This window comes from Labeo rohita, chromosome 7 (assembly GCF_022985175.1).
Source record: "Labeo rohita strain BAU-BD-2019 chromosome 7, IGBB_LRoh.1.0, whole genome shotgun sequence".
In the NCBI taxonomy this organism is placed as follows: domain Eukaryota; kingdom Metazoa; phylum Chordata; class Actinopteri; order Cypriniformes; family Cyprinidae; genus Labeo; species Labeo rohita.
In genome coordinates this window covers 11,398,010-11,420,748 of record NC_066875.1, presented here as the reverse complement: position 1 = coordinate 11,420,748, position 22,739 = coordinate 11,398,010, and the positions used below count along the sequence as shown (strand labels likewise).

The 22,739-nt window shown below is 37.3% G+C and overlaps 1 protein-coding gene across 40 annotated transcripts in view; it reads left to right on the top strand.

Moving 5' to 3' along the window:
- ank2b (ankyrin 2b, neuronal) overlaps nucleotides 1-22,739 on the top strand; it is a 155,770-nt gene that overhangs the window by 112,821 nt on the left and 20,210 nt on the right. For 15 of the 40 annotated variants that reach the window (XM_051115055.1, XM_051115052.1, XM_051115058.1 and 12 more), the window contains 17 exons: nucleotides 26-167; nucleotides 462-473; nucleotides 642-729; nucleotides 988-1,082; nucleotides 1,417-1,452; nucleotides 4,672-4,896; nucleotides 7,683-7,781; nucleotides 8,898-9,052; nucleotides 9,328-9,539; nucleotides 10,095-10,302; nucleotides 10,856-10,952; nucleotides 11,169-11,397; nucleotides 12,173-12,298; nucleotides 12,387-12,509; nucleotides 13,034-13,066; nucleotides 13,534-13,555; nucleotides 17,498-22,456. In XM_051115055.1, the coding sequence (XP_050971012.1) occupies nucleotides 26-167; nucleotides 462-473; nucleotides 642-729; nucleotides 988-1,082; nucleotides 1,417-1,452; nucleotides 4,672-4,896; nucleotides 7,683-7,781; nucleotides 8,898-9,052; nucleotides 9,328-9,539; nucleotides 10,095-10,302; nucleotides 10,856-10,952; nucleotides 11,169-11,397; nucleotides 12,173-12,298; nucleotides 12,387-12,509; nucleotides 13,034-13,066; nucleotides 13,534-13,555; nucleotides 17,498-22,456 (6,861 nt within the window). The remainder of the gene's footprint in view (nucleotides 1-25; nucleotides 168-461; nucleotides 474-641; nucleotides 730-987; nucleotides 1,083-1,416; nucleotides 1,453-4,671; nucleotides 4,897-7,682; nucleotides 7,782-8,897; nucleotides 9,053-9,327; nucleotides 9,540-10,094; nucleotides 10,303-10,855; nucleotides 10,953-11,168; nucleotides 11,398-12,172; nucleotides 12,299-12,386; nucleotides 12,510-13,033; nucleotides 13,067-13,533; nucleotides 13,556-17,497; nucleotides 22,457-22,739) is intronic. The other 25 variants (XM_051115045.1, XM_051115056.1, XM_051115044.1 and 22 more) reach the window with 19 other exon arrangements.

Below are 22,739 nucleotides of genomic sequence, written 5' to 3'. Positions count from 1 at the left end.
AATAACATTGTCTGTCTGCCACCAGGTGATGACACTATGACTGGTGATGGTGGGGAATATTTGAGAGCAGAGGATTTGAGAGAGTTAGGAGATGACTCTCTACCTGGACAGTACCTAGATGGCATGAACTACTTGCGCTTTAGTTTAGAAGGAGGCCGATCGGACAGGTAGTTTTGATACTTGATAAAATATAAGTTGATAAATGGGTTATAACTGTTTTCTGAAACCTGCTGTTTTCTCATATTATTGCAATTTTTCAAATACAAAAATGGTAAATTGTCATTTTATTTTTCATATTGAATTCTGACTTTCTTTTGTGTACACTTACACTAAGCAACTTTGCATTTTTCAGATCATTTACAGTTCCTTAGTATCTCAAACTAAACAATCATTGTTTTAAATTTTGATGCATAAATTCAGTTGTAACCCACTTGCTCTTCTTTCTGCTAATGCTGACGTAGTCGCTTACAAAGGTATGTGAGGAACACTGCAGTCTCTTCTTCTGTCTTAAAGATGATCCACTATTTTTGTTTTAGTGTATTTCGAGAGCTAGTTGCTACTAGATAGATGGATGGATCAGTGATGATACTGCCGTGACATCATATCGATTGATGTTGTGTATACTGTATGTTTTCTTTTAGTTTGGACAGGTCCTACACACCCACTCATCAAAGTTACTACCCTGCGAAACATTATGGGATGATGGAGGATATGATATACAGTAACCAGGTAAAATTGGGGATTTTTGGCATGTTTTATTTTATTTTATTTTATTTTAAATAAAAGTATTTTGATGTCTTATATGGAGGCTTTCATTTTTGATATAATCAAATGTATCCCCTGTGAAGGCCTTTACGAAATGATATGATAATAAACAAATTAGTAAAATCAAAGGTTTACAGATTCTTGCTTCTTGAACTCTGCATTGCATGTTTGTATGAGTAGTTAAAGTCCCTGTTTTAACAAAGATGCTTTTATCTACTCCAGATGTCTTCCCTTGCACGAGAAAATGAAAAGGACTATAGTTGGGAAATGGAAAACTTGGACAACATAGCACTTTCCTCAAGCCCAGCTCATTCCGGGTAAACAACTGCATGCTCTCTATCACACACACTCTTAATCACACATACAAATACTGAAACTCTCAACTGAAACAGTCAATATGATATCAACAAGGACTCAGTTTACTTTTTATACATTACTGCTCTTATTGGTATTGCCTTGGTATTAAAGGTGTTAAACAAAATATGCATATGTATTCTGCACAAATCTTTAACAACCAGAAACCTATAGGATGTTGGTCTTGAAAATACAGAGTTACTATATCACTTCTTACTTAATGTAAGTTCCTCTGTTTTCAACTTAATTCTGTCTTTCTGACCTTTTCTCTCTGATGGATGTATTTTTGGCCCTCAGCCGTTGTTCTCCATGTCATGACCATGACAATAGCAGGTGACTGCAATGTGTCATTTCACCTCAGAACTCCTCTGTTCCTTTCAGTGTGCATTCCACGTAATGATCACTTAGTTTGGCGTCTTCTTGCTATGCCTCTTGGAATATTACAATTTGTAATAGGCCTATATGTATGTATGTATGTGTGTGTGTGTATATGTACACACAAACCCACACACACACACCAGCCTTGTGGCATTAACACACTTCACTTCTGGATTTAAGTGTAGAATGATGTAGAATATCATTTTATCAATGGACCCTAAAGATGCCAAAAGGCACTGCAAGTTTGAAGTCATCTGAATGTTATTCATCATTCCACATGCACTAACACAACGTTTGTCTGTTTCTCACTTGTTTTTAAATCTGTGTTTTTACTCACGGATTTCGTAACCGACAAGACTTATCCAGTATAATGTGATATTACACCATTGCTGTAACTTATTATTATTAGTAGTAGTAGTAGTAGTAGTACTAGTAGTAGTATTAGTAGTATATTATCATCTTCTTCATTCTACGGACATTAGTTGTTTCTAGCATTACTATGAGGTTCTCACTTATTTAGCACTTGGCTAAGATTAGTCTCACATAGCCAGACCTTCAAACTGACAGCAGAAGGTCTGGAAACTTTGGCCACTTTGAATGGCCAGGGATCGCCCAAGAGGCCATATGACTGACAGGTAAAGGAACCAGTCACGTTTCGTTTTGTGCCGCGTCATGTTTAGGGACATGGAAATGTCCCCACAATAACAGGCCAGTGTGTAAATCTCTTTTTAAAACATTTCAAAATATTTTAAGGATTCTATGCTGTGAACTTTAAATACTTCACATACTTTTGAAAACCCAGTGTTTAGTTGATCCTGATAAGTGCTTATCATCGCAGTTGTAAACACGAAACTTTCTTCTTCCATGAGGGGGTTTGGCGTCGCAGCATCTTTGCTTCCAGGTGGAAAGTTAAAGAACATGACACATACGTCTCCCAGAAATCCTGTGTAATTCAACCAGTCCGATGATGACTTTGAAACTCCCAAAGTGTCATTTTGTGTGCGATATGCATCAGATGTTCAGCCAACCGTCCATGGGCATGAGACTAGAGTGAGATCAGATAGAGGCAAATAATAGAACAAGAAAATAAATTGTAATGCGATAAAATAAATGATTAATTGAAAATTAAATGCATCAACGATACACACCAATACAAATAAAAAAAAAAATTGAGTAACAAAGAATAAAAAAGATAAAACAAGTAGTGGATTGTGCAGTTTTTTTCAGGAAGAGAAACTGGTCAGAAAATGGTTTGTTCAGTGCTGTCCTGCAAACTGTGAGGACTGAGCTTAAGGAATAAGAAAGCATGTGTTTGTGTTCAAAGATCCAGGTTTTGTGTTTAACTACCTTAATTACTTTACCTTAAAACTATTGAAAGTTAATTGTGCATTACCTTAACTAGCACAAGAAGAAGAATTTTCATTATTGCAAAATATATTTTCATATACGTAAACATGAGCATTTTTGTTTGCTGTGCATGTTGTGTCTACAGGATTAAATATCCAAATCACATTTCCAGACAGTCCGTGCAGGTGTTGTGTGTGTGTTGTGTTGGCATGAAAATCAAACAGTAATATATGCTGTATTCATAATGTTGATGCATTAGAATATCCAACAGGATCTCATGGGTATTTGTGTGAATTTTATGTAGTGTGTTTCTACCACACCTACATTTACTTATGTTTGCATAGACAATAAAATGTACAATATTACTGTATTGACTATCTGAAAACATTTGCTCATTTACATTTGAAAAACGGCATAGATGTGCACAATTACATGCCATTATTTATGAATTGAATTAATTGAATTAATTGGTTGATATACTACTGTATTTATGGTCATGGAGATTATGATTTCAGTCGTATTTGTTTAATGCAGTTACTCGATTCAAAGTTAACATCAAACAAGGCATCACTAATAAATGAATAACATTTTTGGAATTGTTCAACCATTTCTTACATGTGCTTGCTGTAGGATACAAAATAAGCTTTGAAATACGCTTTGAAAAGCAACGCAAGAAATTATAATAAAATACACCACAAACCAAACATAAATGGTTTTAAGAAATTTACATTTTTCCTTTATATACACTCTATAACACTGGTTATGTTTAACATATTCACATATATTGTATATATAATTCACATATAATGTATTGTATATATGATTCACGTATATATATATATATATATATATATATATATATATATATATATATATATATATATATATATATATATATATATATATATATATGTATATCTATATGTGAATCTTTGTTTAAAGAAGAAGTCCACTTCCAAAACAAAGATTCACATATAATGTACCCCCTTGTCATCCAAGATGTTCATGTCTTTCTTCAGTCGTAAAGAAATTATGTTTTTTGATGAAAAAATTTCAGCATTTTTCTCCATATAATGGACTGATATGGTGCCCTGATTTTGAACTTCCAAAATGCAGTTTAAATGCGGCTTCAAATGATCCCAAATGCGGTTGTAAACGATCCCAGCCGAGAAAGAAGGGTCTTGTCTAGCATAACAATCGGTTATTTTCATAAAAATAATACAACTTATATACTTTTTAATGTCAAATGCTCGGGGCACCATATCAGTCCATTATATGGAGAAAAATGCTGAGATGTTTTCCTCAAAAAAACAAACAAACATAATTTCTTTAATTTCTTTATGACTGAAGAAAGAAAGACATGAACATCTTGGATGACAATGGGGTGAGTACATTATATGTGAATCTTTGTTTTGGAAATGGACTTCTCCTTTAAGCTTTGGGGGTTGGGTCAAGGGATATAAAATACAATTATAAAATGGTAAAAATATAAATATTATATACACATATTTATGATATATTAAAAAAAAATGTGAACAATGTTTATGTTTTAGATGTTGTCAAGTCGTCCATATTGTACATTTCAGTATCTATCCAAACATACAAACATATTTTTATGTCTGTAAATGTTACATACTAATACCTACTTATAAACAATGAGACCATGCTGGAATATCATGATCATCTTTTGAAGTGACTTGTGATTTCATGACATGCATATGGTTTTCATTGAAGTGGTTCTTTATTAATCATTACTAAACTGATACTTCATCTGAAGATATGATGCCTTTTTAAAATACATTTTAACGTTGTTCATCTTTAATGCAGTTTCTTAGTCAGCTTCATGGTGGATGCCCGTGGAGGTGCCATGCGAGGATGCCGCCACAATGGTCTTCGACTGATCATTCCACCGCGAAAGTGCAGTGCCCCTACTCGAGTCACCTGTAGACTGGTCAAAAGACACCGACTGGCAACCATGCCCCCCATGGTAGAGGGTGATGGTTTAGCTAGCAGACTGATCGAGGTTGGACCATCTGGAGCTCAGTTCCTTGGGTAAGCAGCTATTGGTATGAGTTGGTTTGGCAGATCGGAGTGTTGGATAGTGAAATTCAGACACAAAGTGTCTCATCGCTATTAAAACTCTGAACATGTTATTTTTTTTTATATTTATTATTTTAATGATCAGAATATGAGATGCTGACTTTTAGTCATTGCTTAGTGCTACACTGGAATAATTCTGGCGTACCAGTATAAACCTGTACTTTCTGTCAAAAATCATTCATTTAGAAATGAAGGGACTGTCTAATCTACATGTTAAACCACCCATCACACTTTGCTTGTTTTAAAGTGACATTTAAGGATGGGTAATAGGCTAAAGTAAATTAAAAATGTTATTTTAGTAAATGTGATAGAATCTTTAGTTCTACTTATACCCCTTAAACAAAATTGACTGATGCACTTTTAAAACTTTGCACTTTTCATTTAAAGCCATGACTGTTTCCCTCAAGCATATCTTTTTGTGATAATATTCTGAAATGTATGTGTTTTTTCCCTTTCAGCTTTAATGTATACAATTCCACTTTTACTTAATATTAAAACATACTTAGAATTGCAATAATACATGCTACTGCCGCAATTAAAATAGGAAGAACTCCTGTAGCAAATCTAGGCTGGTGGTGCTGGGGTGGAGGAGGGCTAAAGGCATACAGTACTGAGTTGGCCTAGGTCAGGATGGAAAAAAAAGTTGCATAGATAGGAAATAATAGCATGTAAAGGGAGTACCACTACTTTTTCACTTTTAACACTGCTTTAATGGAATATTGTACAATGTTGTCGTGGACACCTTTGCTGCTTTTATTACTCACCTCTTATCAAAATGACTGATGTTGCTCCTGCTTTTCTGTATTTAATAAGGTTGCAACACCTGAATTTTTATTTCTTATTATTTTATTATGTATTTATTTTGCTAAATGGCTTGCAGTGAAATTCATTGTATCAGCGAAAATTAATCCTTCTTAATTGCTCCATGATTGTATGATTTTATATTTTTTCCCTTGCTGACTAACAGTTGATGAATGGTAATCTATAAACTATAGTGCAAGTACAGGGCAGTGTCTAAAATTGCTCAACACCCTTATATAAAGCCCTGTTTGTGGGGACAGCCGTGGTGTGCAATTCCATAGTGGACATTATCAAGTTTATTTATTTAATTCCATAATGCACCAAAAAAGAGAACGTCTTGGTTATGTATGTAACCCTGTTTTCCTGACCAGAGAATGAGATGGAAAAACCCTGGAATTGCTCAATTTTGCCCCCATATACAAACCTGAGGAACTTTTTGTATTCCAGAGTGGATTGGATGGCTTTTCTTTCTTTGACAAGACTTATTCTGCTGAAGTCACTATGCTGTCTAATAAGCTGAAAGAGATGTCAGAGCAAGGGCTTTGTTTCACTAAGTGACCCAAAGGCCCACATTAGGTGATATAGTCACCTGATGTTGCAGATCAGGGAATATGCACCTCTCTAATGGACTTCTTAGCAGTTGCGGGCTGGGTGACACCTAATACCTTTGCAAGGTTTTAAAATCTATGGGATGAACCAGTTTTGTTCCATGTGCTGTGTGGTAGGAGGAGATAAGCTGTGGGCATCTGGTAGGGTGATCTGCCAGCACACAGCACCTTTCCCCTCTCCGAGGTGATAAAGTACGCTTTTTTTGTGCATGTGAGTTTCCTGGACTAGCAGACTCTGGACATGTCTTACCCTCCAGCACCCTGCAGCATTCGAATCTGGCTGAGGCTCACAAGGCCCAGTACTCGTGGTGCATGCCCTTTCAGGTCAGCCTATGTACTTGTGCTAGGTGCTCCATATGTAGTGATTCCCTATTGGTAATCCCATATGATGTATTGTCCATGGTTTGCCTGAGGGTAAAGCCACATCTTCTCTTAGGTAGAGCTTTGTCTCTGCCACTAGTCACTGGATTTGTAGTAGTTTCTCCCTTTTTAGGTAGGACCTACTGCAGGGATAACTCAGTTTAGTGGTTGTGGTGCTTTCCAAACGGGACCCCAAATGTCCTTAGCTTGGCACATCATATTACTGACAGATAGGGAATGTCTTGATTACTACTGTAAGCTCCGTTCGTTGATGAACTGTACACAACATGGAACATGGTGGAACCAGCAGGGTAAAATCTCAAAGGCAATAAGGAAAAGCCTTTCTTTTGTGGAGCACAACTGTTGATGTACTTTTACTATGCATCAGTGGTCTGACACAGTTCTTCAGTTTAGGCCAGGGGTCACCAGACTCGGTCCTGGAGGGCCGGTGTCCTGCAGAGTTTAGCTCCAACCCTAATTTTACACACCTGAAACAGCTAATCAAGGTCTTACTAGATATATTTGAAACTTCCAGGCAGGTGTGTTGAAGTAAAAATCCAAAACTCCAGTTTGTTAACCCCTGATTTAGGCATTCTGAAAATTAGAGAATGTAAAGCCTGAATCGATTAAGAGGCCCATCATGCGCCATAGGGGCACATGATTTAAAGGGGTAATGGTTTTGATTAGAGGAACCATTATTGTGAATAAGTAGGCAATGTTGCTAGCTCCTTCTTCAAATCTGAATATGAAATAAGTCAAATTTAGTGAAAATCTAGTTTGTTTGTTTGTTTGTTTTTTTCTCCTCGCTAGCTACTAAATACAAATAGGAATTTAAATTCTTCTGACTTTTTGCCAGTTTGCACATTTTCTAAGAAAAATAATCTGTTCTAAATGGAAAAGGATCTACAAAGCAAACTCGACAATATGCCATCTGTGCTCTCTTTTCTCACTGCTGCTATTGGATGACAGTAAGCTCCACCTCCCTACTGCCCCACCCCCTCTGAATGAGGGTGAGAGTTTGGTTAGCCGCATTCTGCAACTGGGCCCACCAGGGACAAAATTTCTGGGGTAGGAGTGACACATAAAACAACCAGTGGATGCCAGTCCCTCACCCCACTTTCTCCTTTCACACTCTTTTCCTTTTTAAATGTGTTGTATTCGGTTGTATTCTGCTTTCATTGTAAAGTTGCTCTCTGTAGTAGTGTATGGTACCATAGGTTCACCCTAGTGTCATTTTTATTTTTGCATTTTAGTCTTGATTACTCATGATTTTTTCCAAACTTGTTGAAACTGATCAACAAAATTGTGAATTTAATTACATACGTTGCCATCAACATTTCACAGGTTTGGGAAATTCATGACCAAAACAACACTCCCATAGTGTTTGTAGTGATTTGTCACAAGTGTGTTATTCCAAATCATCTAAGTGTGTCCTTTAGCTCTTTTAGATGACTGTTTGTACCCAGCTTTTTGTGCTCATCTTTTTTTAAATTTAGTTTTATTTTGCCATTTGCTGAGCTACTTCTGTTGCAGCATGAATTTTAGTGATTGTGTGCATTTTTAGGTATGAACATAACATGAATATTGTTATATGACAGCGTTTTTGTTAGTTTGTGTGTGTGAAAGTTTTCACTCATTTAGGTCATAGTCTAGTAAGTATGTCCAGCAGAATTTGAATCAAGACCTGATAGATTTGAAGTACTGAGGTATCTGGGCATATCAAGGTGTTTCAGCACTGAATTAAAACAAATTGAAAACCAAGTCCAGTTGCTTTCCGTAAACATTCTTTTTAAAATGTTCTTTTTGTGTTTGTTTTTTTTAAACATTCTAATGAAATAAAATAATAAAAAGACAATATAATACACATTATTTACAGATATCCTACATGATATAGACATGATATAGATATAATCTTTGCAGTTACTTCAATAAGAGAAAAGTAAATGTAATATGAAATTTCTTGTTCCTATTTCTGTACAATATTATACCAATTACATAAAATTAAAACAGCAGACCTCTCAAGGCCATTGCTTTCAGTGATTTCAGAGCTAAATTTATTAGCCTAACTGTAAATAATATTGTACATAATATAGACTTTGAACATAAATATACAAATCAAAACACATAAACACACACTTACGCTTTTTTATGAATAACATTTTTTAACTTCCTGCTGGGTGTTAGGCCGGTGATTGTGGAGATCCCTCACTTTGCGGCTCTAAGAGGGAAGGAGAGGGAGCTGGTGATCTTACGCAGTGAAACAGGAGAGAGTTGGAAAGAGCATCATTGTGAGTACACAGAAGAAGAGCTCAACCAGATCCTCAACGGCATGGATGAAGGTGAGAAAAACACATTATCTACATACAAGCATGCCATTAATATGACCAAATACAAATGATAACCTTCCTTCTTCTTTCTGACATGGTCACGCAGGTCTACACAATTAGTGTTGCTGTTGTTTTTTTTTTGTTTGTTTTTTTTTTCTTTTTTTGTAATGCATAAGGGTATTTTCATTTACTGTCTTCATGTACTGTACACAGTCCATTTTTACTCATTTGAATGGTCCCTTTCTCATTGGCTGTTCTATACATTATGTACATCTTCATTTTTTTAGGACTGGACCCACCAGAAGAGTTGGAGAAAAAGCGAATCTGTCGCATTATCACTCGGGACTTTCCACAGTATTTTGCTGTGGTGTCACGAATTAAGCAGGACAGTAATCTTATTGGTCCAGAAGGTGGAGTTCTGAGTAGCACAGTTGTCCCTCAAGTACAGGCTGTCTTCCCAGAGGGAGCTCTCACTAAACGCATCCGTGTTGGCCTGCAGGTAACGTGGAGATTAAATAAAAAATATGCAACAATGTAGAATCACGGTGCACACAGCTGTATTTTAGTTTAGTTAATTTTATTTATTTATTTATTTATTTTTGTCGGTTTTCCCTTTTCATTTTGCTATAACATTATAAGAATGGCAATGATAATGTTATGACAGTCATCTTTTTCTATAATTTAATATGTTACAATATTTTGTTTGATTTCTACTGCTTTTTAGAATTTTGGCTTGATTTTAATTATCAGTAATTTAATTCAAAGTAGTAGAAATAATACAATGTACTTTCAGTGATTTTAATTAAAAGTTTAAGACAAAAGTTAAAAGTTCTCCGATTTAATTAATCGTTATTTTAAATAAATTTTTAATGTTTTTTCTTTTACGTATTTGAGCTGATGTGCTATCACAGGCATTCTGTTTACACAGTCACAATATTTACACATTTTGAATAGATGACAAGATACAATGTGTAACTTTATTACACATAAAAAACATTATTAATTTGCTCTGAACCTGTCATTGTGTTCTTTATTGCCTTTGCTTTTTGGCCAGGCTCAACCAATGAATGTTGATGTAGTGAGGAAGAATTTGGGTAATAAAGCCACATTTAGCCCTATAGTCACTCTGGAACCACGGAGGAGGAAATTCCATAAACCCATAACCATGACTATCCCTGTCCCAAAGAGCTCTGCTGACCCAGTCCTTGGCGGCTTTGGAGGTGGAGATACTCCTACATTACGTTTGCTATGCAGCATCACAGGTGAGAAAGTAAACAGGAATATATACCAACAAAAAAAATGCTCTGTTCTGTAGGTAGCAGAACATGCAATAAAGGTGTATTAATCCTTAATCAATATACAGAGACAACTACACAGTAAATAAACCATTCATAGGTTAAGTGTAACACTGTAGCAGTACAACCAGTGGCATGGGTTAAGTCATTCAGGACTTGGTGTAGAGCCTAGAATAATCTACTTGCACTGAGCTTCATGATGCGCTTCTGATTTGCAATAAAATGACCAATTTCTGGCTATATATGCCTATAATGTTCTGCTGTTGTTGAAGTTTCCCAAATCTTTACTTAAAATGACTGTTTGGAAGAAAATTTTACAGTCTGTACATTTTTACAGAGGAGAAGTTTTTAAAAAATGACATGCTATAAAAATAAATTAAAATAGATATATAAGGGGACAAAACTAGCGACCAACAAAACAAAGATCAAGAAAACCATTAAAATCTTTTGAAAATACCAAAATATTGTTGCTAAATTCAAAAAAATGTTTCGATTTTGTAACCGATTTTTGCATGTTTAGGTGGGACCACTCCTGCTCAATGGGAGGATATCACCGGGACTACACCATTAACATTCACCAATGATTGTGTGTCTTTCACCACAAATGTGTCTGCCAGGTATTTTCTCTACAAGCATTGCCGGAGCATTATATAATATATGTTAAATTCATATATACTCTTTTGTCTTTTTGATTGGAAAAAAAGAAGTTTATTCTTTGATTTTGAATGACAAATTTTGCCATTCTAATGACCAATCTTAAGCCCACAATACATACATACATACATACATACAATATAAATAAGCACCAATATCTCCCATATTTCTTTTATCAGATTCTGGCTAATAGACTGCAGGCAGGTGCAGGAATCGGTGAACTTCGCCACTCAGGTGTATCGTGAGATCATCTGTGTACCTTACATGGCCAAATTCGTCATCTTTGCCAAAACACATGACCCTATTGAGGCTCGACTGCGCTGTTTCTGTATGACTGATGATAAAATGGACAAAACTTTGGAGCAGCAAGAGAACTTCACAGAAGTGGCACGTAGCCGAGATGTGGAGGTGAGTCATGGGTATTGCTACACTGGATTCTTGTTGACATATTTCAGTGCAACCCAGTCCAGTGGTAAACCAGTGTTTCCAGTTGTCCTTCAATGGTAATTGGTTGGGAGTTTATTTTAATGAAGAGGTAAAATATGTGTCTGGTTCATGTGATCAAGCTGAAAGACCACATCAAAGGAAGGAGGAAGTTATTATCAGAAAGGAAGTAATTATCACCTTGTTCCAATCATTTGGAGCATTCTGAGAAGCTACATACAAAAAGTTTTTATATAAAGCTATATTAGGCTGTTTGCAGTGGGGTTTTTTTTTAACCACAAATAAAGAAGTGTTCCCAAGTTTCTAGCAATGCATGCTATTACACTGACCTGACCTGAACAAACCATCAGCTGGTAATTGAGTCGGAAACTAAGGCTTTGGGTCAAACCTTAACTTAGACTAGACTAGCTAGATGACTTACTGTAGTTGTACGCTGCTGGAGTAGACCCAACTAGACTAATGATTTGTTCATGTCATTAGTCTGGTGTTATCATCTCTCCTTGTTGACCAACCTCCAGAGGGGTTCCTAATTTCCTCACTTTTGCAGTGTACAATTTAGTAATGATTTCTATAATAACAATATGATGCATTTTGCCCAAAATTGATTACCATCAACACTTAGGAAATTATTTTAACAATCACACACACGTTTGAATGGATTTTTAACATAGGGACTGTTATTTTTGTGTTTTCCCATAACCAGATATGTAATAGAGTTTGTGGTTATGTTGCATTCTAGGTATTAGAAGGAAAACCAATCTATGTAGACTGTTTTGGAAACCTGGTTCCTCTAACAAAAAGTGGCCAGCATCATGTCTTCAGCTTCTATGCCTTTAAAGAGAATCGACTGGCTCTTTTTATCAAAGTAAGTCAACTATGAGGCATTTATATACGAAAAATTAGAATTGGATCCATACACTTGTTTAACTGCACACTTGGTGAATCATTTGTAGATACGGGACAATACTCAAGAGCCTTGTGGACGTTTGTCCTTCACAAAGGAGCCGAGATCTTATAGGACTTTGACTCATAGTGCAATATGCAATTTAAACATCAGCCTGCCAGCTTACTCTAAGGTAAGTTTATGCCATATGTTATTACTGACATTACAGAGCTGCAAAAGGCATTGTCCGGTGAAACTGCATTTCCATTTATTTTGTGATTGTTTGTTTTGTCAGCTTTTATGGCAAGTTTGCATGAATTACGTTCATTTTGTTGCCGTTATATGACTGTTTCAGACCACAATGTCTACATAGTTTTAAATAGATTTTACAGTTGAAGCACCACAAAATTTAATTAGTCTATTTCACAACTTATTATTTGGAAGGCCTCATCATTAGAGCCATATTTTCCTTTTACTTAATTATTACCTTATTTTATATCACAGCGTATTGGGGATAATAACTGATAAATGCTTTTGTGCATTTCTGTTGCACCTAACTCCCGTCACACCACACCTCACTGGCTGGCCTCAGACATGTTCTGTTGCTGTGATAACTGCTTTGCCTGCTCTTTCTGTCCCCTTCTGTCTTTCTTGAACCTCTGTCCTTTCTATCTTCTGGTGCTCTCCTCCTCTTTTGCTGCTTTTTGCTCCTCAAAGGAATCAGATTCAGAACAAGAACCTGATGAGGAGGTAACTGCAATTTTGCACTTTAATTAACAAAATGTCCTTTGCTTTCCTCCATTACCTCAGTTCAAAACTCTGTCCAGTCCCACTGGCTTTAATTATAAGTAGTAGTATCAGTAGTATTGTGTTAGTGCACAGAGATAAGCTGTTGTGTGAACAGCAATAGTGAGAAAATGTTTTGAAACCCTTAGAATCTCATGAATGGCTCCTTAAATGTATTTTTGTTTGCTTGTTTTAATAACCATTCATGCATAAATTACAGATCATTCTGAAGGGTTTACACACATTTTCTCATAACTATATTTTGTTTGCTGTACCAGCTGTGATAGATGTAATGTCAGCATCCAAGACAGCTTATGTGGGGTCAAATAGTATGAAATCGGAAAGTAAATTGACAGTTTTAAGCTGTTAAGATGTCTGTTAATGCATAGCATGTATACAACTGAATTTTTTTCACCTGTTTTTCTTTACAGACAACCCGAACGCTTGAGAAATGTAAGATGTCTAGTTTAATTAAAATATGTTGTCCTACACCAGACACCTTTTCATTTAAATTACTAACTGAGAATGTCACCACTGTAAAATAAGTCATAATGCATGGTATTAACATTCCATAAAATAATTATTTGTGTCTGAGTGAGTTTACTATTGCCTGTTGTATAACACTTCTCTTAAATTAATGCTAATGTAAACTTCAGGATAATGATTCTCACTTCTTTTACATTCCTTTGAACATCCCAACAAAAACGACTTAAAGGGTTACTCCACTCCAAAATGAAAATTTTGTCATTATTCACCCCATGTCGTTCCAAACCCGTAAAAGCTTTGTTCGTCTTCGGAACACAATTTAAGATATTTTGGATGAAAACCGGGAGGCTCGTGACTGTCCCATTGACTGCCAGGTAAATACCACTGTCAAGACCCAGAAAAGTATGAAAGACATCGTCAAAATAGTCCATCTGCCATCAGTAATTCAATCTGAATTTATGAAGCGACGAGAACACTTTGTATGTGAAGAAAAAAAAAAAAAAAAGATTTTATTCAACAATTCGCCTCCTCCCCGTCAGCGTAGCTCCATTTTGGAGACTATCCGCTGGATGCACTGCATACGCCGGATACACTGTTTTCATTCAAATCAAAGCGTAAATATACGTAAAAAATGTATGCGTGTGGTGCAGCTGATGCAGAACTGTGTACACAGTTTATTTCCAGTGGATATTCTCCAAAATGGCACTACGCTGACGTGGAGGAGACGAATTGTTGAATAAAATCGCTATTTTTTTTTCTTTGCGTGCAAAAAGTATTCTCGGCGCTTCATAAAATTCAAATTGAACTACTGATGACAGATGGACTATTTTGACAACGTCTTTCATACTTTTCTGGGTCTTGAAAGTGGTATTCACCTGGCAGGCAATGGGACAGTGACGAGTCTCACAGTTTTCATCCAAAATATCTTAAATTGTGTTCTGAAGATGAACAAAGCTTTTACGGGTTTGGAACGACATGGAGGTAAGTGATTAATGACAAAGTTTTCATTTTGTGGTGGAGTAACCCTTTAAATTATACACATATGAGTCTATATAAAATGGGTTCCTTTTGCTATTAAAAATGCAGTTTTTAAAAGTAAATTTATATAACACTTTAGAGGTATGCTATGGAAATTTTTTGTTAAAAATTAACAAACTTGATATGAGCCGGTAAATTTTGAATCCATCTACCAAAACATCTTTGTCTGAATCACTAAGGTAAGGCTATTAATAAGTATTTATATTGGGACTATTTTATCCGGCTACAATTACTTTCACAAGACGCATTTATTTTGTTTATTAACTGCTAGAGCTGTTAGGTGTTAATTTATTGCATTGCGCTATGTTAATAAATATATATGACACACAAAAGCACCCATTTTATAATGACCCTTACCACTTAATTTTTTATTCTTTTTAGACCAATGGTTACCTGCCTGTTCACCCAAAAATGAACATTTCCTAAAAATTTTCTTACCCTCATGCTACGTCATCCAAGACATAGATGAGTTTGTTTCTTCATTGGAACGGATTTGGAGAAATGTAACATTACATCACTTGCTCACCAATGGATTCTTTGTAGTGAATGGGTGCTGTCAGAATTCAAATAGTTGATAAAAACATCACAATAATGTCCACAAGTAATCCACACAACTCCAGTCCATCAGTTAAGGTCCTGTGAAGTAAAAAGCTAAATGCGTATAAGAAACAAATCCATCTTTAAGGCATTTTAACTTTAAACCATTGCTTCTGGTCAAAATATGAGTCCATAATGACACTTCTTCCAGTGAAATGGCCAATTCATTGTTGTCCTCTCATATCAAAATCCAATTAAATATTTGTTTAGAATCTTTTGCTTGTAAACTGTGCTTGATCTGGCCATGTTTCTCTCTTGAGACATCTTTTTCACCAGAGAAAGCAATATTGTGGATAAAAGTGGTTAAATGAGTTTAAAGTCAAAATAGTCTTAATTATGAATTTGTTTATTGCAAACATGCAGATATTCACTTCACAAGACATTTACTGATGGGCTGGAGTTGTGTTTTACTTGTGGATTATTTTTCATTTTTGGTGAATTATTATTTTAAATCCCGGTCCTGGGGACCTATTACTCTATGCATTTTGTATGTCTCTCTTATTTTAAACAGTTCATTTCAGCTCTTTCCTAACGAGCTCAGGATCTGAATTTAGTGTGTTGAATAAAAGACATACAAATGTGCAGAGCTGTGGTTCCCCAGGACTGAGATACTACTGCTTTAGGTGATACAGTGAGTTTATTTTAGTGATATTAGTGAGTGTAGCTTTCTTTTTTTTATGTTAGTTTTATTCTAATCAGTTTAAGAATCATGACAGAGGGAGAGGTTTTTTAATAATTACTTTGTGCTCAATGTGAATTTCATTCATACTGTGGTGATGTTTTATGTTTTCAACTGTTTTAGAGCCCTATTCCCTTCTTTACACAATAACAATCTGCAAAGCAAATTATGATTTCCATACAGAGCTGTATTAGTCACCCTCCTTAGTTTTTTTTTTTGGTGCCCCTGCATTCTTACACATGCATAATTTTTGTTTTGTTTTTGTTTTATTAAGCCAGCCTAGCAAGACTATTCCCTCTCTATATATACTGTGGGAATGTAAAAAACACAAAAAACACAAGTGAGCATATGATGTAAACCTGTGTTTAAACTAGTCATTGCCTGATTTGTTTGTTTGTGTTTTATTATTATTATTATTTATTTATTTATTTATTTTATTTTTATTTTTTTTGTAGATATGTGGCTTTATCAGTTGGGTATAACATTATATAGTTTGCTTACTATTGCTTTAGAGAGTATCAAATCACCACACTATGTAATGTGACCTACAAGTTTAATACATAAATTAGATTAATGTTTAGGTGTCAGAATCCAGATCTATTACTACAGAGGTGGCGAACTCCGGTCCTGGAGAACCGCAGCCCTGCAGAGTTCGGCTCCAACCCTAAATAAAACTCACCTGCCTGTAGCTTTCTAGTAATCGTGCAGACCTTGATTAGTTTGTTCAGGTGCGTTTGATTAGGGTTGAAGCAAAACTCTGCAGGGCTGCGGCTCTCCAGGACCAATGTTCACCACCCCTGTATTACTACATGAAACTTAGCACACAGTAACATGTTAGTTTACTAAGGAGATAACAGTACAACATATTTTGAATGCTGTCTTGTGTGTGTGAATGATTTTTTTAATAGTGCTCTTTGTTTAACACTATTCACCATTGACACTACTAATATTAAATAATAATAATAATTTCATTTTCAGTTATGATAAAAAATTATTCTGTATATGTTGTTATTTAAATGCTTTCATTTCCACTTTCTCAAACACACATTTACTTTTGATGTAATTCCATTTTAGTTTCATATCACTGGCTTTCTTAAAAATGTTTTAATGAGTTTAGTTTTAAGTTCTCTCTTGAATTCTCAGAATACTTTCTTTCTCTTTCTCTCTCTTTCTTTGTTCTGTAGACATGAGTTTTACATGAGCAATGTCCACTTTGTGTCACTGTTTTTTAGTACATGTCCCAGTGTTTGGGTTGGCTTATTTTCGTCTCCCTTTTTAATTATCATGTTAGTTTGTCTTTTTTTGTGTGTGTGTGAGTGTGCTGTTAAACCAAATATGAATAAGCAAGTTTCCTGCTTATTCTTTTGTCGTCTTTAAGATTTGGTTAGTATTTGCTTTGCAGTTGTTATTCTCCCATAAGTCTAGTAGACTCTCCACTCATTATCCCACAGTCTACGTAGCTTTTTATCATCTTGATGCATTCTGGTCCTTGAAACTTGACCTACTTGAATTGATCCCTTACCTCTTTTTCCGATCTCTGTCCCTTTAATTTAAATTTTGGTTAATTTGCTCCTTAAATGTCATCCAAACGGAAGATGATGAAGACACTGAAACAACCGAAACATCTTTCCTGAAAACACAATTGATCCGAGACTCCCCTGCCCTTGCAAGTCCAGATTTACTCTCTGAAGTGTCAGAGATGAAACAAGACCTTATCAAAATGACTGCTATTCTGACCACTGATTCCTCAGAGAAAGCGGGCCCCGTGCAAGGGGATTATTTAGATAAGGGGGTGGAGGAGGTGTCAGCAGAGCCTTTTGAGATAATGGAAAAAGTCAAAGAGGATTTGGAGAAAGTTAGTGAAATTCTGAGAAGTGGAACATGTGACAATGAAGAGTCTTCAAAAACAGACAGTCGTCCATATAGGAAGGATGAGGGGTGGGTACTCCTAACCGAAAGTGAAATCGAAGAGGCCAAAATGATGGCTGCCTTCGAATCTCAAGAATCACTTCTAAAGGAAGTTCGAGTCAACAGAGGATCACAGAGACCAAAGGGTGCTAGGGACAGGCCTGGCATGGCCGGTGGTGAAGTTAAGGAATACTTATTGGATGCACCTGAACCATCTAGGCCTGCATCCCAAGAGTCTCCATCACAGCAAAGGTTCACTGAGGTTGTTCTGCGCAGAGGTGGTCGAAAAATAGTCCCTACAGTGGCAAAAGACACTAAGGCCCATACAACAGAAGTAAAAAAGCCAGTCAGAAGGAAAGGGCCTCAAGGACACACAGATGAAACCCAGTCATTTAGCACAAAAGAAAGTGTTGTTAGTAAAAGCACCGGGAAGTCTTCCGAAGGGGATGCCCTTCTACCCGTCCCTGGAGACCAAAAAAAGTCTCCTGTATCACCAGTGGTTGAGGAGACACCAATCGGTTCCATTAAAGAGAAAGTTAAGGCTCTTCAAAAGAAGGTAGAGGAAGAACAAAAAGGTCGGAAAAAACAGACAGGCCAAAAATCTCCATATAAAGCAACAGAAACCAAAGCATCTTCTGTTGTCAAAGATCAGAAAACATTGGGCCTGAAAAAACAGACTTCTTCACCCCAAAAACAGTCTGCTTCTAGGTCACCAAGCTCTGAGCCTGGGAGACTAGAAGAAACCATGTCTGTAAGAGAACTAATGAGAGCATTTCAAACTGGCCAAGACCCCTCAAAAAGAAAATCTGGGCTCTTTGAGCACAAAGGGCCTTCCAAAACAGAATCCACAACAGTGAGTCAACCAGAGGCTACCCTCACAAAATCACAATGTCTTGCCCAAGCACCCTCACATCAGGAAGTGTCTCTCGATGTTTTAAAGCCTGAAGGTCACCATGAAGAAAAAGATGTGAAAACCTCCGAAGACAATGAAGAAGATACAAAAGCAAGTCAAAAGAGTTGTCCACAGGAAAAGAGTGATGAGGCTGTGGTTTCTGGAATAGAGTCAGCAGGTCCTTTAACTCACTCAAGCATGACAAAAACAACTCCTCAAAATTTGTCAGAACAGCGCAGAGATCTTTTGCCTGATAATGGTACAGAGAATAGTGCGTTTGATGACAGCTCTGACAGTGTTAAACATGAAGCATTGGTGGACTCGCCCAGTGCCAGCCTTGCTGAAGTGGAAGCCCCTTTGAGTTCTGAGGAAAGTTACAAACATGAGGGCATGGCTGAGACTCCAGAAACAAGCCCTGAGAGCCTCACATTATCACCGAAAAAACCAGCTCAGTCTATACTTGCAAAGACTTCAAAATCAGTAGCAGTCACCCCTAAAGTCAAGACAAGTAAAGTATCTGTTTCCTTTTCTACTGAGATGAAGACAACTAATAAACAGGAATCTGAAGCTACAGTTCATCATCCAGCATTGAGTGAAGCGGTGGATGAACCGACAAAAAGTGAGTCTATGTCTATTCCTCATGGGAATAGGGGGGTGAACTTTGAGGGTGAACAAACTTCTGTTAGTAAGGACGTTGTTTCTCTGTCATCCAAGCCATCTAAATCTCGAAAACTGACAAAAAGAACATCTGAAACGCTAGAGAGTTTTTTGAGCGATGAGGAATCATTTGATGGTCAACCAACTCCAACCTCTGCTGACTCCCTGGCCTCAAAGGCAGCTACGCAGGATCATGGTGGTTTAGTGCTACCTCTTAGACACCAAGATTCAGAGACCCTTAGTCCAGTAGCTGATGACTCTTTTACCATTAGCCACAAGGACTCTTTAGAGGGTAGCCCCTTGATGGAAGACAACTCTTCCCATAAAACCCCAGACTCTATTGAGCCTAGTCCAACAAAAGAATCCCCGTGCTGTGACTCTTTAGAAAGCAGCCCCATAGAGATGAAAACCACCCTGGCTTTTCCACCTACAGTAGAACAACCCAGTGTGACCTCAGGGCCCCTGACATCCTCCAAAGCCCCTGAAATCCCCCCAGACAGTTTGCGTAGTAGAATGCTCAAAGAACAGGAGGGTAATGCCGACGATGACAGTTGTGAGCAGACGTCCCTGATGACAAGTTCGGGTAAGAGTCCTCTCTCACCTGACACACCAAGTTCTGAAGAGGTAAGTTATGAGGTCAATCCCAAAACCCCAGACCCCATGGTCCTGATTGTTCCCTTTAAGGCATCAGTAATCCCAGAGGAGACAGTAGAAGATGATCAGTTGAAGTGTGGCCTGACACAGAGGAAAATTACTCCAGAGGAAGAGATGTTTAAAATGGCTGCCAAAATAAAAACATTTGATGAAATGGAACAAGATGCAAAAGACAAAAAGGACAATAGAAAAGATAGTGAATCCTCTCAGACCTCGGTAGCATCTGATGCAGGAGATGACAGCTTCAAACTGTTTGGGCTTGCATCCAAACATGAAACATCCTCTGTGGATGATGTTGGGTTTAGTGAACTCAAACAAGCCTCAGAGATAGCACGGTCTGTTGAACCGATCATTAAAGTACAACCTCCCTCTCCTTTTCCAGCAGGTATTCATAAGAGCCCCCAAACTCCTGACGACATTCAACAAACCATGGTCCACAGTGCAGCATCTTCAGCTGAATCAGCAATGAGGAGACCTCAGTCTGTCTCAGAAAAGCATACCATAAAACCACACCTTCAAGAATCTCATAGTGAGAAATTTAAGGACAAAGATTATGTTGATTCAGAGTTAGCACAGCTGAACCAAACTGCCTCAAACAGCAAAAATATGGTTGCAAATATAACAGATGAACAAAAAGAGCAAAGCTTAAAAAGATCAATAGGCAGTCAAGAAATGTACAGTCATGAACAGCAGAATGAGGCTGCTAATTACCAAAATACTGATTATAAATTACATAGTCAGGAAGAGTGTAATGTAACAGATGAGATTAAAGGGGATTACATGAGGCATGCAGGGGCATCTTATGTTGATATTTGTAGTGGCAGCTTAGATATTGATTCTATTCCAATTATTATTGGGCAAACTAAAGAAACATTTAAACCAGAAATATGTATTTATGATGACACAGAGGAAGATGATGCTGAAGAGGAACCTCCTAAGACTGAATCTAGAGGAGTCACAGCAAAAGCAGAGACAGACACCTGGAATTCAATGCGAGAAGATGATGATGCATTTGCAGCAAGAGTAAAAGAGGAAGAGCAAAAGATCTTGGGTCTGGCTGTAGATCGCCATTCCCAAGGGGCAACTCCAGACACAACACCAGCAAGGACACCCACTGAGGAGGGTACACCAACAAGTGAACAAAATCCATTCCTTTTCCAAGAAGGAAAACTTTTTGAGATGACAAGAAGTGGTGCGATAGACATGACAAAAAGGAGTTATGAGGAGGAAGGGTTTGCATTTTACCAAATAGAGCAACCCATTGTAGAGGGCATAGCTGAAGAAGGAGGGAATGAACCTGTTAGAGCGTCCAATGATGCTGAGAATGGAATTGGTTGTAACCTCTCTTTGCAAATAAAAACAGAGGAGGAGGATGACCTCCTTAAAGAGGCTGCAGATTTATCTGTACATGCTCCTGCTGGGGATAATCTGGCTGCAGCTACAAAGTCAGATTTTTCAAAGTCTAAACCCCCTATCAAATTGGAGATTTCAGCCTCAACCAAAACCTCAGAGAAGGACCAAACAATGTTAGAGGTTAAATCAGACAAAGTTATGAGTGAGGGACATTTAGTATCTGATCCTGGCTCCTCTGACCCTGTCATAGCCAATGTCCAGACAGCAGTGTCAACAGTTACTAGATCAGTTCATTCCCAACAAGACCAAGAGTCCTCAGATTCATCCCCAGAGGATCAGCACTCAGTAATAGAACAAACCAAAACCCCTGAAAAGGCAGACTCCCAAAGTAAACCTGTCTCTAAAAGTTACACTGCAGCATCATCTACAACTAGAAAAGATATGTCCACCTCCAAAGAGGAAGAGAAACCAAAATCCCGAATCCCAGTTAAGGCCAGCTCCCTCAGGTCTGAATCTGTAGAACTTGCCAAGGATAAGAAGTCAAAGTTGCCTATAAAACCTCAATCAAGGAGAAAATCTGAGACAGACACAGGCCCATCTATAGCCTCCAGTTTAACAAAGTCTTCCAAAGCCAAGAGCTTCTGTGAAAGTGATTCCACCAGGAAACCAGCCAAAAAGGACCAGAATCGTCCAAAAAGCACTGACCTATCCAGCACAACTAAGACACTTCCTTCAAGATTACCAGTAAGGGGAAAGCCCGGCCAGCCAGTTCAAACTTCTACACCAGCAAAACAAAAAAAGAGTCGGCCAACTGACACAAACAAACAGTCCATTGCATTTTTTGAAGAGATTAGTCAAGAGGCAGCTAAGGTAGTGGAAAGTTTGGCTCAGGCAGAGAAAGACAAACAGGAGGCTGCTGCCCTATCTGATGATGAAAACAGCACCATCAATGCCTCAGTAATAGAGAGTGAACCTTTCATTGACATGCAAATGCCTTTCCCTGAGGATTCCTTGGTCATTAGGCCCCGATGGGACAACCCTGTTGAGACGCAGATGGAACGAATCCCTGCTGATAAAGTCCGAAGTCAAGGTATCCCCCATCTCTTGGGGCCCATTATCTCTTTCTCATCTGCCTCAGCACCTCAGTGATGAAAGTGCTGCTTCTCTGTCTTGTAACTAATGCTTCAACTCTTCGTGGTGCTTCTTTGATGTTTGGGCTATGTTTGTGACTGTCTGTTTTCCTTTTATCTGACTTAAATTTCAACATTAATATAAAGCCAAATGCTGTTGAGTTTTTTTTAAATTTATTTATTTATTTATTTATTTTTGCCAGTATATTCACTGAATACATGTAAAATTATGACAGAATTGGT